Raw genomic sequence first — 16834 nt, forward strand, 5'->3', positions numbered from 1 at the left:
GCGCACTGACTTAGAGTCGGGGAGCGCCCGGGGTGGAGGGCGGACCCCCCCTTCGCAGAATCTCGTGCCTTCCCTGAGCCGAGCCACTCCCCATCCCTGGGCATTGTCTGGGGCGCGTGGCCGCCTTCCGTCTGCCGGCCGCCGTTCCTACCCGTCGCGTGGTGCCCGTCGTGCCTGGCGTCCCCGTGTGTGGACGCGTGTGCATCGAAGAGCGATGGGGCGTCGGGGGCGGCTCGGAGACCCCCAGCTTCCCGCCGCGATCTGACTTGTCTTGTGTCTCAGCGGAAGGTCTGGCCGAGCGGAGGCGAAAGCCGTGTCGGGCGGCGGCGGCGGCGGCCGGGACCGCGTGTCGGTAAGTGTCCTGCTTGGGGAGGTCCCGCACGGGTGGGGACTCGGGCCCAAGGGAGAAGCAGGCCTGTCCTCTTGTGGGCGAGAAGGTGAGGACAGGACCACGGAAGGAGGTGGGGGTCCCTGACCGTCGGACCGTCCGGCGGTCCCCGGGAAGACCCAGCTGTACGTTTGTCCAGTGTTCCCGTTGTCCGTAGTCTCCCCGCCCACCTGACCTCAGAGGGACGGGGAGGAACAGCAGCCCCGACGTCATCTGGGGGGTCCACGGGCTCTGGGTGCGGGCGGCGACTCTGCGTGGCCGCGGAATTTGTGACACGCTGCGCGTCCGTGCTGTAGCCCGCGGGGGGGTGGGCCGTGGTGGAGCCCGCAGCCCCCCGCCCCGAGGTCGGCGGCCATGGGGGTGGTGAGCGTCCGGAGCACGGCGGGGCGGGGCCTGCATCTTCGCCCAGAGCTGCGTCCCCAGGGCGAGGCGCGAGGGACGGCCCTTGGCTGCTCCCAGGCACGGATCTCGCTTCTCGGGCTGCTCTCAGCCCCGTTTCCCTTGATCTGCTGTGTCCCCCTCCGCGGGGACGTCGAGCCCCGCGGACACTGTGCGGTTGTCCCTGCGGTCGGGGAGATGACCACGGCTGCCGTCCCCGCAATCCCGTAGGCCTTGGTGATTCTGCCTCCCTCGTGGCGTGTCCTCACGGCCCCCACCGCCCCCCCCGATCTGCGCGGTCCCAGGACGTGACGCCGTGTGCCGTTCCTGGCTTTCTGTACGGTGCCTGCTACACCACGGCGCCTCTGTTCATCTTCTTTCCGGGCCGGGATCTGTTCCCTCGGCGTAGCTACGTGTTTCACCTTCAGCCGTGGTAGAGTCTCCGTCGATCCCTCCCGTATTACGGAGCCGTTGTCCCACCTGGGGTCGACCCCGGCTTGTCTGTCTGCCGTGGATGGCATCTTTGGGTAGTTTGTAGGGTCCGTTGTCCCTGACGGAGCAGCCAGGAACACCCGTGTCCAGAGCTCCGTGCGGAAACTTGCCTTGTTCCTCGCGGGCCGGCGCAGCGGCGGGTGCATGCGGACGTACGTTGCAGGAGACTGCCACGCTGCAGGAGACCGCCACGCTGCGGGAGACCGCCACCCTGCGGGAGACCATCTCGCTGCAGGAGACCGCCACGTTGCAGGAGACCGTCATGTTGCAGGACACCGCCGCGCTGCAGGACACCATCTCGCTGCAGGAGACTGCCACGTTGCAGGAGACCACCACGCTGCAGGACACCGCCACGCTGCAGGACACTGCCACGCTGCAGGACACTGCCACGCTGCCTTCCCCAGCGGTCAGCGCCCACGTCGTGGGGGCCCGTACCAGAACTGCACCTGCCCCCGGCTGCCGTCAGCATGTTGGATCTTAGCTGATCTCACGGTGCTGGTTTCCACCCGCATCTCCCTGAGGCCGGTGACCTGAGCCCCTTCCCGGGGCGGACGGTCCCAGCGCGCAGGTTTCTGGGCAGGAGTCCTTCCTCTTTCGTGGGTCATTTTTGTTGGCTTGTTTGTTTTCTCGTCGCGTTTCCAGAGCCCTTTGTAGAACATCGGTAAAAGTCGTGGAACAGAGGACGTACTCGGCGAGCATTTTCTACCAGACAGCGGCATGTCTGCTCATTCCGGTTTTCTTAAAAAGATTTCACTTATTTATTTGGGACCGAGAGCGCGCGAGAACAAGCAGGGGGACGGGCAGAGGGAGAAGCGGGCTCCCCGAGCGGACAGCCTGGCGCCGGGCTCGATCCCAGGACTGTGGCCTCGTGACCTGAGCCAAAGGCAGATGCTTCACCCGCTGAGCCGGCGAGGGCCCCTTCATTCTGTTAATAGTGTCTTTTATTTGTCGTTTTACTTTTTGTTATTACTATTTTTTACTTCTTTAAAGATTTCCTTTATTTACAGAGAGAGACACAGCGGGAAAAGGAACAGAAGCAGGGGGAGTGGGAGAGGGGAAGCAGACTCGCGCGGAGCAGAGAGCCCGATGCGGGGCTCGATCCCAGGACCCTGGGACCGTGACCTGAGCCGAAGGCAGAGGCTTTACCCACTGAGCCACCCAGGTGCCCCTGTTCGCTAGTGTTTTTGAGCACATTATAGTCTATCCCTCAGGTTTGTTTTTATTTTATTTCGTTTTTTTCAAACTTTATTTATTTGACAGAGACACAGCGAGAGAGGGAGCACAAGCAGGGGGAGCGGGACAGGGACAGGCAGGCCTCCCGCCGGTCAGGGAGCCCGACGTGGGACTCCAGCCCAGGACCCCGGGATCTCGACCCGAGCTGCGGGCAGACGCTTAACACGACGGAGCCGCCCAGGCGCCCCTGTTTGCGCGTTTACGAAACGGCAGCTGGACCGTGTTTATGTGCTGCTGCTTCTGGGCTCTGTCCCGTTCCCCTGGTCTGTGGGACCGTGCTTTTGCCAGTAGAACGCAGTCTCCGGGCCTGCAGCTTTGGGCGCAGGTCTGGGGTTCGATCGTGTGGACGCTGCAGCCTCGGGGTCTTTGGAAACGGCGTGGCCTCTCCTCGTTCATTCCAGCCCGTGCAAATCCGAGAGCCAGCTTGTGCGTTCTAGAAAAGCGCGTGCCGGGGAGGCCCTTGGGGTCTTGCCAACTCTGTAGGGGACGCAGGGCTGTGTTCCCGTGTCACTGCTCGGGCGTCTTCCTGTCCATGAACACGGGACGCCTCCCAGGGACCTGTGTCGTCTTGAATTCTTCCCGCCGCGTGTCGTGCTTTTCGTCACGTGCGTCTTGCACGGTCTGGGTCCAGCCAGTCCCTGCGTAGTTTACTGCGCGTGGCGCCCCGTCCATGGGACGGTTTCTGTCCCGCCTTTCCAGACCCTCACGACGCTGTGTGGACACGCCGCGGATTGCGGCGCGTTGACGTGGCCCCTGCCCCTTCACGTGTATCGGTCCCCCACATCCTGGGGGGGTGTGTGTGTGTGTGTGTGCATGTGCACGTGCGCGGCTAGATTGTTGGGTTCTACATGCAAAACTACAGCATCTGCCAAGTAATGTGGCTCTTTGCAGTCCCGTTTGGACGGTTTTCTCTCTTTCCATCTTGCTCCGTCGGCCTGGCCTGTGTCCCTGCCTCCAGGTGCCGCGTACCGTCGACGTGCACACGCGAACGTGCTTGCCTTGTCCGTCCTTGGAGAAGCAGCTTGCCGCCGCTCAGCCTGCAGCACGGTCTTCGCCTGCAGCACGGGCGTCTCGTCGACGGCTTCGGTCGCACGGACGGCTCCTCCTCTGCGCTGCTGCTTGCGTGTGCGAACCACGAAAGGCCGTTGAATTCCGTCCGTCTTTCTGACCCGTCGAGTTGATCCGTGATATTTTCCCTTCGTGCTGTGGATGTGGTGCCGTCCGCAGACCGGTTTTGTGTGCGGACGTGACCTTCCAGGCCAGAAGGACGTCCCGCTTGGCGTGGCGTGCCCTCGGCCCACGTGCTGCCGAGCGCCGTTGCCGGGTTCTGTTGCCGGTGTTGGCGCCCGTGTCCGTGAGGCATGGTGTCCGGAGTGTCCTGGCACGGTCTCTCTCTGGCTCTGGACCAGGGCATCGCTGGCTTCCTGGGATGAGTGGGGAAGCGGTCCCTCCGCCCCAGTGTTTGGAAGAGTTGAGAAGCGTTGGGGTGAGTTCCCCTGAAAGTGGGGTCGACACAGTGGTCGGATTAAAATGGCAGAATTCCTCTGAGCGCCTCACGTCCAGGGCCTCTCCGGTCAGGGGCCTTGACTACGGATTCAGTCCCCTCCGAGTTCCGGGCGTGTGCAGATGTCCGACTTGGGTCCGACTTCCTGTCGCCGGGGTTCGTGTTTCTGGAGAGCGGTCCGTTTCGGCCCGGCCGTCCCGTGTCTCCGTCTGCCGTTGGCCGCGGACTGTCTTCTAACGCTGCTTCTGGGGAATCCGGAGCAATGCCCCACTGTCAGTTCCCGGGTCCATAGTCCGCGTCCTCCCTCTTGTGCGTGGTCCAGCGAAGCTCAGGGTTTCTGAATTCTGTTACGTTTCAGAAGAACCAACGTCGGGGGTTTCGTTGCTCGTCTCGGCCTCCTCTCCTCTGTCGTGTCCCTCTCAGTCCTGTCTCCTTCCGACGGCCGTGCCTCTGCCAGCTTCGGGTTCAGTCTGTCCTTTGCTTGCTCCTCGAGGTGTGAGCTTGCGCTGGGGCCTCTCTTGGCGTCAGGTCAGCACGTACAGCTGCGGGTGTCCCATGAGCACTGCTTGACTTGTACTCAGGTCGTGTTTTCTTTCTTATTTGTCCCTCAGTATTTGTTAATTGTCCCTGTGGTTTTTCTTTTCTGATCCACTAGTTCTTTTTAAGAAACATTTTACGTATTTATTTACTTATTTGAGGTGGGGGAGAGAGAGAAGGAGCAGGGCAGGGACCGAGGAAAGGATGAAACAGACTCCCAGTAAGCAGGAGCCCAACGTGGGGCTCGACCCCACGACTCCGGGACCATGACCTGAGCCGAAGGACACTTAACGGACTGAGCCGCCCAGGCACCCTAGATCCACTCATTCTTTCATGGGATGTGTTTTAACTTCCGCAGTTTTAGGACTTTTCCAGATTTTGGTCTGTTGCTGATTGGTGACTTCCCAGCACCGTGGTCAGAGGGGATCCCGTGAAATCTGTGCGGACGTGAGGGCTCGCGTGTCGTCCGTGCTGGGGAGCGTCCTGCGTGCTCAGGAGGGGAGGCGGGTGCCGTGGCGGGCGGAGGCTTCCGTCGCCGCGTCCTCGTGGGTTTGTCACGTCCTTTCTGTCCTCACGCGTCTCCTGTCTGGCTCTTCTGTCCCGTACGGAGCGTGGGGTATGGAAGTGCCGGTGTCCTGGCGTGGTCTGCAGTCTCCCTTGTGTTCCATAAACACGGTATAGCTCAGTGTTTCTGAACGTCTTGTTTGATTTTGTTTTTTTGTAGTTTTCAGTACGCAGCCCTGCCCGTATTTTGTTGCATTGATATCTTTTTCATTTGTGAGGAGCCCTTGTGGTCGGTGCGGGTTTCGGTGTGTCCTACTGTCCGTGTCCGGTTTCTCATCGCGTGTTTATAGAGATAGGATTGATTTGGTTACGCGACCGGGAATTCGGTGGCCCTGCTTGTTCATTCACTAGAGAGTTTGAGGAGATAGTTTGGTACGTCTTGGGGGATTTCCTGTATAGCCAGTGGCGTCGTTCTCAAACAGAGCTAATCTTATGCCCCCTTTCCCCTGTGGTGACTTTCCTGTTCTTGTCCTGTTTGTCCCACAGAGCAGCATTTCCAGAACACTGCGGGATCGTAGTAGTCAGGCCTGCCCCGTTCTGGGCCCGTGCGGACGCGGGTGTGGGAGAAACACCCGCCCTGGGTAGCGAAGGAGACTCTTGCCGGCGCTTCCTACCGCCTCGGGAGGTGCGGTCGCCCCACGGAGCGCGTGACGCCTGCGACCCCTCCTTGTCTCCTCAGCCCCCGAGAACGGGCTAAACTCTGAGACGGCGAAAGGCGCGTTCTGCAGCATCGTGTCGGCCAGGAAACGGGGGCAGTGTAGATCCTGGCAGGTGAAGTAAAGAAAAAACCAGTGCGTGCTGCGTCTCGGGGACGACAGGGACCAAGAGCCCAACGTGAGGCTTTCTTACTCGCAGTTGTCTCGGACTCACGAAAGAGTCTGCGAAAACAGGACACGGCGAGCGCTTCCCTTTCAGGCCGACGCCTCCCGTCCGCGTCAGGCTGTGCGTGCGATCTCTTGCTGTCTCTGTGAACGTGTACCTTTGCGATCCTGTCTTCCCGAAGACGCGGGAGAGCGCGTTCCTGAGGCAGGGTCTTTCCTGGCACACGTGTCCGTGTGCGGCTCCTCCGTGCGGGACCCGGTGTGTGTTGCCGTGGCGTCCTCGGTGGCCGTGAGCCAGCCTGGGCTCGCGTGTTCTCGGTGATGAAGATAGTGTCATGGAGGCCCACGGTGCAGGGGTGCGGTGCTGCGTGGGCACGGGTCCTGCACACCCGCCATGGCCCTCGAGGACGCACAGTGTCCGCACGCCCTGGGTGGGTCACACGTGAGTGGACGGGAGGCAGCCTTGGGTCAGGGGGTCGTGGCCCTGGTTCTCTCACGGCGTCCGTTGCTGCTCCTCCTGACGTGGCCGCGGCCCGCTAGGGAAGGTCGCGCTGCTCCTGGGCCAAGCGCTCTCGAGGGACCCTCAGGCTCCACCGTCTGTGTGTGGTCCCAGGTTCTGCCAGCCGCGGGTCTCACTGTCTCAGTGATCCTGGGTCCCGCCATCTTTGCACATGACTGCGGGTTCTCTCGTGGCCCCTTGTTCGGCTGTGTGTACCTTTGACCCCTGGTTTGGGGCTACTCTCCTTGTGCCCCGCGAGGCTGTGCTGGTTTCCGTCCTGCTTCTGATGAGCCTCAGGCACCGCCCGCTGCTAAGGACAAGGAGAGCTGGTCACCTGTCCCGGGGGACTGACTTCCCCCAACCTTGCCGGTCACCGGCCTGAGCTCCCCATCTCCGTTCTGGGCTCTGATCGGTGGGGGCGGGTGATGGATCCCGCATAGCCCTGAGACACAGCCCTTGGGATGGGCTTCACAGCGGCTTTCTGTCCCCTGGACACTGGTGGTCCGTGGCCGTGGCTGCAGCACGTGGACTGGGTGTGTCAGGGTGGGACGGGGGACATGGGCGGGGACACGGACGGGGACACGGACGGGGAGGCCGGTGCGGCGTAGGAGCGCTGGGCTGAGGACCCGGCGGGCGTCGGAAGGTCCTGCCGGGGTCTCTGTCCTGCGGCAGCAGTGGGTGTCGTGGGGTCCGTCCTCCTCGCCTCGGGCCCCGGTGGTGACCGGCATTCGGAGCGCTCGCTTGCTGCCCGTGCTGCCTTCGTCCTGCGCCGCCGGGGTTCCGTCGTGCGTCCGGCCTCCGGCGGCCAGCGCTTCCGGCTCGTCACATCCCACTGTCTGATTGCAGGTGCAGGAAGGACCCTCGGGGGGCCGGGAGGCCGGTGGGAGCGGACCCCGGCGACGAGGGCGGCGTCCGTGCAGGAGGTTGCGGAACCAGGCTGGCCAGTTCGTCTCCGTGGTGACCGTCTTCGAGGTGATGGCCAGCAGGAGGCGCTCCACCCTGGCCCTGAACCCTGCTGGGAGGGCCGCAAGGGCTGGGGGACCGAGACGGGCTCCTCCACATCAGGCCGGGCGCTGGCCAGCTCGCACGTGGGTCCTGGAGGCCTTCCTCCCTGCACTGCCTGCCCGTCCAACCCCAAGTCCACTGGGACCCCACGGGACCACCAGGGCCCTCCCCTCCCCGTCCTGAGACGCCGTGTCCCATCCTGGTCCTGAGACACCGTGTCCCCGCCCCGTCCTGAGACACCGCATCATCTCTGTCCTGACACGCGGCGTCCCCTCGCCACGCGCAGACACGGCACCCACCTCTTTGGGTCGGGCTCCGTGTCCCCTCCCTGCGCCATGGCGTTGAGGCCTCCCGCCTGGGGGGAAGGTCTGTCCCCTGCTCTTCTTTCCAGGGGTCCCCTTCCAGGGGGGAAGCCCAGCTCCCCGCCCCTTGTCTCGGGTGAGCAGGGACGGCTTCTGGCTGCAGCGGGGGAGGCCCTGTGGAACCCAGATCTGTGGGATACGGAGGCCATGAGGACGTGGTGGGGGAGGGGCACATGCCGGTGTGCCGTGGGGTCTCTCCTGTGTGGCCCCCGTTCCCGTCAACCGTGTTGGACTGGACAGTGCCCCGTGTACCGGCCCAGGGCCACGTCCTGGCCCATCTCTCGGGCTTCCGGGGCGGGGTGCAGCCCCATCACAGCCTCCTTTGATTTTAGGCACAGGGCACGCCCTCGGGGGGCCAGGATGCCAGCGGACCCAGCACCCGCCGGCGAGGGCGGCCGCCACGGAAGCACCGCAGGAAGAAAGTGGCCATCGCCACGGAGGTGACCCTCTTTGAGATGGTCGCCCTGGGAAAGAACTCCGTGCAGGTACTGCCCGCGGAGGGGGGCTGTGGCAGGGCGGGCATGGTGGGCGGCAGACAAGAGGCCCTCCTGTTGTGGCTTCTCCACGGCCACACGGAGGCCAGAGGCCAGGTGTCCCGGCAGAGTCACGGCTGTACCCACCGCGGCCTTGTGCTGCCTCACCGTCCAGCTGTCACGTATGCCCATTGCTGTTGCGTGCCCGTCACGTGTGTGATCAGACATGCGTGTACGCATCCACGAGTGCTCTCTGCTGCCCGTCCACAGCTGACCGCACACAAGTGCTCACCGCTGCCCATCCCACAGACCTGATCACACACACACACACACACACACACACACACCGCTGCCTGTCACACACATCTAATCACACGTACTTACCGCTGCCCGTCACGTACCTGATGGCACACACGTGCATTGCTTCCCGTCACACACATTTAATCACACACGTGGTCACCACTGCCCGTCCCACACCTGATGGAACACACACCGCTGCCCGGCCCACGCGCCTGCTCGCACACGCACGTACACAAACGAGTGCGCACTGATGCCCCCACACGCACCTCATCTCACACGTAGACACAGGCTCGCGCAACTCACCTCACACATGCACACGGACGAGGGCTCACCACCGCCCGTCACACATACCTGGTCACACGCACGCTTGCACACAAGGGCTCCCCGCGGGGTCCGACGCATGATCTCACGTGTCCTCGCGCTGGCCGGTCCACACCCCTCATCACACGGGTGCTCACCTCTGGCTTTTGCCCCAGCAGACGGCCGTCGAGGAGTGGGTGCGGTCCTACAAGGAGGACCGGGAGCTGGCCTTGCTGGACCTCATCAGCTTCTTTGTCCAGTGCTGTGGCTGTGAAGGTGAGCCGGGCTCCTGGACGCTCGCGGGCGCCACCCCACGGGGCCCGCTGGGCCTGCCCGTCCTGTCCACGCAGGGTTGTAAGAGAGACTGGGCGGCCGGGCTTTTCCAGAGGCTTTTTTAAGTAGGAGACTTGCCTCTGCGAGCGCTGTAACCTCAGAGCAAAGGCTGACTGCCCGAGAAGAGGTCCGTCCACGTCCTGACCCCAGGACCTCAGGATGTGACCTCGTAGAGGAGGACCTTTGTAGGCGTGCGCAGTGAGGTGGTCTTCGCGTGGCCCTAGTCCTGTGAGACTCGGTCCTCGTAAGAGCAGGGACACGGGGCCTGAGGGGTTCAGTCTCTTAAGCCTCTGAAGCTCGTGTTCGGCTCAGGTCACGATCTCTGGGTTCCGGGATCACGCCGCAAGTCCGGTCCACGCTCCGCGGGCGTCTGCCCGACACTCCCTGCTGCCTTTCCTCCTGCTGCTCCTGCTCGCTGTGTCTCTAAAATAACTACATAAAATCTCAGAGAAAAAGAGGAGGGACAGACACAGAGGAGAAGCCACGTGAGGACGGAGGCACAGATTGGGGGGACGTGGCCACCAGCCTAGGGACGCCCGGAGCCCCAGGGGCGGGAAGAGGCAGGAAGGTCCCTGCCCGGGAGGCTCAGCTGTCTCCCAGTTGGGGGTCGGTGTGGCTGGGCTTTGCCAGAGGGCCACACTGTGGTCCGTGGCAGTTCCGTGCCTCCTGGCTGGCGCCCATGGAACGGCTGAGCGCTCCCCCAGCCATGTGCAGGGGGACGAAACTCTCAGAGCGTGAGGATCCCTCGGGGGAGAGCGTGAGGATTATAGCGGGGAAGCGCCAACCCCCGTGGCCACACGCGTGGACGTGAGCCTCACGGTGCTCGGGGAGACATGCAGATGCCTGGGACCACATGGGCTGTGCACGAAATGTCCAGAACGGCATGTCCGCAGGCAGGCGGGGCCTCCGTGCTTCCTGGGGCCGCGGAAATGAGAGGGGCCACCCACGTGTGGGGGTGGCGGCTGTGGCGACCGGCGACCACGGCATGTGTGTACACCACGGAGGTCCGTACCGTGAGGGAGTCGGCGTACTGTGTCCTGGTCCGTCAGCCGTCGGCACCAGCAAACAGCCGGGGCCTCCCCTCCCTCTGGACCCTGACGCAGCATCTGTGGGGACAGGACCTGCCTCCGGAGAAGGTCCAGTGGTGTCCGGCCGGGCGCCCTGAGGGTGCGTCACGGAAGCCCCGTGGCGACAGACACGCAGGGCACGGTGCCTGCGGACCCCAGCCGCCAAGGCTGCGTTCAGCGGCTTTGCCGTCCTCTCTCGGGGACGAGGCGGCGTGCCCTGGGACGAGGAGGGTTGGCTGGAAGCGCGTTTCCTTCCTCCTCTCGCAGGGATGGTGACGGCTGAGTTGTACCAGAGCAACGAAGGCCAGAACGTGCTGCACAGAATGACAGAGAAGTTCGACCAGGTGGGACGGGCTCCGTGCACCCCGGGAGCCTGGGGCCTGAGGTCGGTGCCCTGGACCCCCCGGGCCCGTGGGTTTGCCGTCAGGCGGGCGGGTGGCACGAGCTGAGGCGTCGCCATCTCCCGGCCGGAAGCCGTCCTCCTGTGCTTGCCCGCGAGGAGAGGCTGCCCGGGGCTTCGCGGGCAGGACCACGTTTCTTTATAAAGAAACCCGTGAACCTGAATCAAAGGTGGGACTCTGTCCTGCCCGGAAAAATGTGGCTATAAAACGGTACTCAGGTGGCCGCCGTGGAAGGGAAGACACAGGGCGAGGCTGGGGGTGCCCAGACACGGCCTGTGCCCATCCTGAGCTCCTCCCCGCGGTGGGAGGACCGCGGTCCCGAACTCGGTGCTCACCGTGTTCCCGTGCTCGGGCTCTGGTGCACGCAGGGTCCTGCGCAGGCCAGTCGCACTCGGCCGGCTTCCAGCTCCGGGCCCGGGAGGCACCGTGCTCGGGGCGGCGTCTGTGCGGTTCTTCTGTCCCGGGCACACACGATTTCAGGAACACTTTGTATACACGTGATTCCCGTCAAGTAAAGGTCCGTGTCGTGGCCGTGCAGTGTTCCATCGCATGTGTGTGCGTGCCTCACATCCCCATTCTGCTTCAGACAGCGTTCCGGTGGGTTTCGGGCTCGGTCTGTGTGTGGCCGTGGACGTGTGTGTCTGTGGGTCCAACTGCATGTGGCCCCCTGTTTGCGTGTGACAAAGGGTCCGAGTGTGTGCTCGTTCTGCTTCGTGCGGTGACGCCGACGTGTTCTCACGGCCTCTCCACGTGTGTGTTAGGCTGTGGGTCCGCACCCCCGTCCGTGTCCGATGCCGCGTCTGTTTTGCTGGTCTCCTCATCGTGCGCACGGTTCAGGGCCCCGGGCTGCCAGGGAGCTCACACCTCGTTGCACGGAAAGGCGGTTTTCTCTGGTTTCCGATGCTGTTTCCGTTGTGGTAAAGGACCCCCAGCTTACAATTTGCTGTCTCAACCCTCTCGAGCGCACAGCTCAGGGGCACCGAGTGCATTCACGCTGTTGTGTGACCGTCTCCACCATCCAGCTCCGGAACTTTCCATCTGCCCAGCACGAAGCTCTGTCCTCATCAGACACTGTCCCATCCGCGTCCCCCAGCCCCAGGCCCACCATCTACTGTCTGTCTGTGTGGATGGGGCTCCGCTACGGACCCCGTGTACGTGGAGTCGGGCAGGGCTGGTCCTTCTGGGTCTGGCTGATGTCCTCAAGGCCCAGCCACATCTCAGCGGGTGCAGCACGTCCTTCCTCTTCAAGGCTGCGACCTCGGCCACGGTGCGTGTGGCTCGTACGTTGCTGACGGACTCACGTGAACAGACGTGATACCTACAAAACTTCTCACAGCCTCAAATACTTAATAAGTGTCTCCAGAAAGTCTTGGGAATCAAGTGACAGTGACTTTTTCCTCTAACTTTGTTTGTAACAACGTCCAAGCTAAGGAAAGGGGGGACACAGAAACCGCTCCCGTGTTCAGCCGCTAGTGCTCACCCGGCTTCACTGTGCCCATGCCTGCATATGTGCCTCTGTGCTGTGCCTGCACATGCGTGTGCGTGGTCCACGTGAGCGAGCCAATGCACGTGTGCGCTGTCTTTCTCTTATGCCCCATGCATGCGCGTGTGCCTCTGCCGTGCATGCGTGTGTATGTGGTCCATGTGAACGGGTGATTACACGCGTGTGCGCTCTTTCTCTTATCCCCCGTGGACACGCGTGTGCCTCAGTGCTGTGCTTGCACACGTGTGTATAGGGTACGCACGAGTGAGCGATTGCACGTGTATGCACTCCCTTCCCCTTTCCACACGCATGCACGTGTGCCTCTGTGCTGTGCTTGCACACGTCTTTGCACGGCACGTGAGCGAGAGCATGTGTGCACACGTGTGCCGTCTGCAATTACCCCCCCATGCACGCACGTCTGTCTCTGCCTCGCACGCACATGCGTGTATACTCTGCACCTGAGTGAGCGAGAGTCTTGTGCCTGTGCACGTGGGCGTGTTTGCAGGTCTGTGCTTGTGCACACGTGTGTCTGCCCCTCTGTGCGTGTCCACGGTCACTTGCGAGGGGCCTGCAGACTGACCCGGGCCCTGGCTGTGTCTGGTGCGTGACAGTGAGCACGCCCGTGTGACCGTGGTGCTGTCCTCTCTCTGCACTCCGAGCTGCCGGAGGACAGCGTCTGTGTGGGGTCAGCACATATTACCATGCCTGTCTCCGCAGTGTCCGTCACGTTCTGTTTCTGTCCCTTGCAGGGTCCAGCTAAGGGTGCCGCGGGCCACTTAGCTGTCTGCCCCAGAGCTCTCCGGAAGCCCGCGCGTTCAGCATGTGGGAGAGCCCAGGCCCGTAGTGGAGGAGGACGCCTCTCCTTTGCTTCTGGCCTCAGTGTCCCTGAACTTAGCTCCTTCCTGGGGATCACTCAGCACGGCTGACTCCGTTGGGCCTCTTTCCTCAGAGAGCCCCCGATGCCAGATCGGGGTCCCATTCAGTCTCCCCCACCTCAGGAGCAGCACTGGGGGCTTTGCCGACCCCTGGACACGTAGAGAAATGCTACAGCGTGCAGGGCCTACCGCAGGTGGGGTGACACGCACGGCCATGGCACTGGCCATAGGGAGCCGTGGCCGCGGAGCGCGAGATGCTCCAACGCTCCCGAGTCCTCTGTGCGGACTGGGGTGTCTGTGCCATGGCGTCTCCCCGTTCTGGCCTCTAGAGATGACACAGTGCATGCTCAAGTGTCATTTGAGTCCACGAAGGGGCCGAGGGCCACAGAAAGTCTGTCCGCGCCCACACGAGGGCATGGACGTAGAGGTGTCCGTGGACTCTTTTTGTAGGGGTAGACCCTTCCTGCTGTTGGCTGCTCGGAACCATTCCCCCCCGCCACCGGCACCCCCACGGGCCTCGGCCTCTGGGATCCGCCAGGGGAGGTGGACCGGCTCCGGTGCCCCATGCCACATAGCCCGTCCTGCTGGGACCCGCCGCAGGTCTGGGGACGAGGGACTTCACCGGCACATCTCGTCTGTCCCTGCAGGAGACCGGGCTCTATTACAAGAAGTTTCTGGCGTACCCCTGGATCCTGACCATCATGTGGCCCGAGAAACTGGTAACACACATTCCGGAGTTTACGCATGGGGTAGTTCTGTGTGGTTTCCCAGCCCGCCGGAGGCCGGCGAAGCCCCGGGTTAGTTCCTGGGCCGTTCTCAGCACGGGGTGGGCGTCTTGATCACCACCAAGGGGCTGCGGCCACATGCCCGGCTCCCACGAGAGCCGCACTGAGCTGGCCCTGGGGACAGGGTTCTGCCGGCACCGGGCGGGCAGACCTCACCGTGTCCAGCCTGCAGTGAGGCGGGGCTCGACCAGACCTGACCCCGTCCTGTCCACACTGAGTGCGGTAGAGCTTCCCGGTCTTGTCCGCAGCAGGATAGGACTTGAGCACTCAGTCCACGCTGGGGGCACTTGGGTCCCACGGCGTGCTGCTTCAGATGAGAGCACCGGGCTCTGCACCGCGGGACCTGTAGGCCTAACCTGTCCTGCAGAAGTGAGTTCATCCAGTGCGTTCTGTCTACACTGGGACGTTTAGACCGGAGCAAGTTCTGTCTACACTGGCACGTTTGGACCTGACAGTGTTCCTTCTATCCTGTGTTACGGGAACTGAATTTTCTGTCTGCACTGGCACATGTAGGCGTGATCATGTTTTGTCTATACTGTGCCATGGAGTCCTAATGTGTTCTGTCTACACTGGCACATGTAGACTAGAGTGTTTTGTCTACACTGGGACATTTAGACCAGAGCATGTTCTGTCTACACTGACATATGTAGACCTGACAGTGTTCTTTCTGCTCAGTGTTATTGAAGTTGACTCTTCTGTCTACACTGGCACATATACATCTCACACATGTTCTGCCTACATGGGGATGTTTAGACCTGACAGTGTTGTCTGTGGAGCCCTTGGAGCCCTAACTGTGTTCTGCCCGAACGGCATCATGGAGACCTGTGTGCTGTCTGCCCTGGCGCATTTACGCCTGATCGTGTTCTGTCTACACTGTGTCATGGAGACCTGACTGTGTTCTGTCTACACTGGCACATTTAGACCAGATCCTGTTTTGTCTACACTGTGTCATGGAGACCTGACTTTGTTCCTTCTACACTGGCACATTTAGACAAGATCGTATTCTGTCTACACTGTGTCATGGAGACCTGTGTTCCGTCTACACTGGCACATTCAGACAAGATCCTATTCTGTCATGGAGATCTGTGTTGCGTTTCCATTGGGACATTTAGACCGGATCATGTTTGATCTACACTGGCTTGTTTAGACCTGGTCGTGTTCTGTCTTCACTGTGTCATGGAGACCTGTGTTCCGTCTAGAGTCGCACATCAGACCTGATCGTGTTCTGTCTGCACGGGTGCCTTTAGACGGGATCTTGTCCCACCTACACTGGCACATTTAGACCCAACCGTGCTCTCCGTAGTCTCTGCTGTAGTGTGCGTGTTGTCATCATGGGCACTGTTGATATGACCCAACCAGTTAGGGCTTCTGTGACCGTCGGCGTCGGGGTGGAGAAGGGTGTTGTGGGGCACCATGTGGCTGGCCTGTGACCCAAAAAGTGCAGGTGTCCTGTGGGCTGGAGATCCACCTGGTGCCCCTCCCATCACTCATTCTCACCATCCTGGGCATGCAGATGAGGTACAGTGGATGCAAACACTTCACAACGGGGGCACGGGAGGTTTTCTCACAACTGCACGGACTGAGCAGTGAGGACTGACCTTGCAGAACCCGTTAGTGACCCGGTCTAGCCTCGGAACGCGGCGGGTGGGTGGTTCGGGACATGTTTGTAACTGCTTAGTGACCCGGTCTAGCCTCGGAATGGGGGGTTTCAGGACATGTTTGTAACTGGTTAGTGACCTGGTCTAGCCTCAGAACGGGGCGGGGGGTTTCGGGACAAGTTTGTAACCGGTTAGTGACCCGGTCTAGCCTCGGAATGGGGGGGTTCAGGACATGTTTGTAACCCGGTTAGAGCTCTGGCCTCACTTCTCAGGGACTGACTGAAGGTGCAGAACTGGCGTCAGGCGTGAGGCGGGGGTGAGCTGGCTTGTTGGAGCAACTGCCCGCCCCCCCAAGTCTGATCGCCAGTCCCTGGCAGGGCACCCCTCCCCTTCACATGGCAGCAAATGGGGAGGGGTCAGCCAGTTGGGGGAGCATGGTGGGAGCCAGTGGCGGGGACTAGCGCAGAGGGAGTGATGTGTAGGAGGGAAAGTGTATGGGGCATGGGGCACACGGGTCCCAGCACGGAGGAGGAGGGTTGTGCCCACAGTGCACTGGGGAAGGTGAGGTGCGGAGTGTGGGGGCCCCGGCATGGGGGATGGCCCAGGTGGTAGGGCGCGGTGTGTGGGACACGGTTGTGCACCATCTCGCGGGTCCCTGCTTGCATGGGGGAGTGTGAGCGAGGCAGGGAGCCGTGAACGCAGCCCCACACCCTGCGGAGTTGCGGATGTGGGCCATGGGGAGGGCACAGGGCCGCACGTGGGGGTAGAGCGTGACGGGTGTGCAGCGTGGGAAGAGCGCAGAGCTGGGGCATGTCCAGCCCTCGGTCACCCTCTGGGCACCCCTAGGCTGGGCACTTGGCGTCAGCCCCCTGCTGGGTTCTGGCCTCCAGCCTCGGCCTCCCTGCAGGGCTCATCGTCCCCGAGGGGTCTCCCGCAGGCTGTGCAGGTGACTCAGACTGTCCGTATGCGTGACGGACGCCAGGCTGAAGGCGGTTCCCCCGAGGAACCCCTTCCCGCGCAGGCGCAGAGCAGCGGGAGCCGGACTGTCCGCTGACTGGCCTGCTGGGCCCCGAGGGACGGAGGCCGCGCGGTGACGGGCGGCGGGAGGTGCGGCGAGCGCATCCGCAAGCCTGCGGGGTCTCTTCCCTTCCCGACCCCCCGGCTCGTCGGAGTTTCCCGGGAGCTCAGGGAGCGGCGAGGCCGCCGGTGCCTCCGCGTCGCAGGGAGCGTTTCCGGAGTGAGCCGGAACCGGGCGGAACCGGGGCGAGGGTCTGACCCGTGCCTGCCCGCTGTCCTCCGGGCTGCCCTGAGCGCCCGGAGACCCGGCTCCTGCCCACACGAGGGGGTCCGCCCAGGGGGTCCTCCGGAGCAGACAGGGGGACCCTGCTGGGTGTGCTGTGTGACCCCAGGTTCCGGTGTCAGGGCGGTGGGTCGCC

The 16834-nt window shown here is 62.7% G+C and overlaps 1 protein-coding gene across 7 annotated transcripts in view; it reads left to right on the top strand.

The window, feature by feature from the left end:
• The window catches only part of LOC116583619 (cohesin subunit SA-2-like), a 51086-nt gene that overhangs the window by 1038 nt on the left and 33214 nt on the right, over window positions 1-16834 (top strand). For 6 of the 7 annotated variants that reach the window (XM_032331702.1, XM_032331704.1, XM_032331705.1 and 3 more), the window contains exons 2-7: window positions 283-352; window positions 7263-7388; window positions 8116-8268; window positions 9033-9132; window positions 10524-10600; window positions 13663-13734. In XM_032331702.1, coding sequence (XP_032187593.1) covers window positions 283-352; window positions 7263-7388; window positions 8116-8268; window positions 9033-9132; window positions 10524-10600; window positions 13663-13734 — 598 coding nt within the window. The remainder of the gene's footprint in view (window positions 1-282; window positions 353-7262; window positions 7389-8115; window positions 8269-9032; window positions 9133-10523; window positions 10601-13662; window positions 13735-16834) is intronic. The other variant, XM_032331703.1, reaches the window with a different exon arrangement.

Source organism: Mustela erminea, chromosome X (assembly GCF_009829155.1).
Source record: "Mustela erminea isolate mMusErm1 chromosome X, mMusErm1.Pri, whole genome shotgun sequence".
Classification (NCBI taxonomy): domain Eukaryota; kingdom Metazoa; phylum Chordata; class Mammalia; order Carnivora; family Mustelidae; genus Mustela; species Mustela erminea.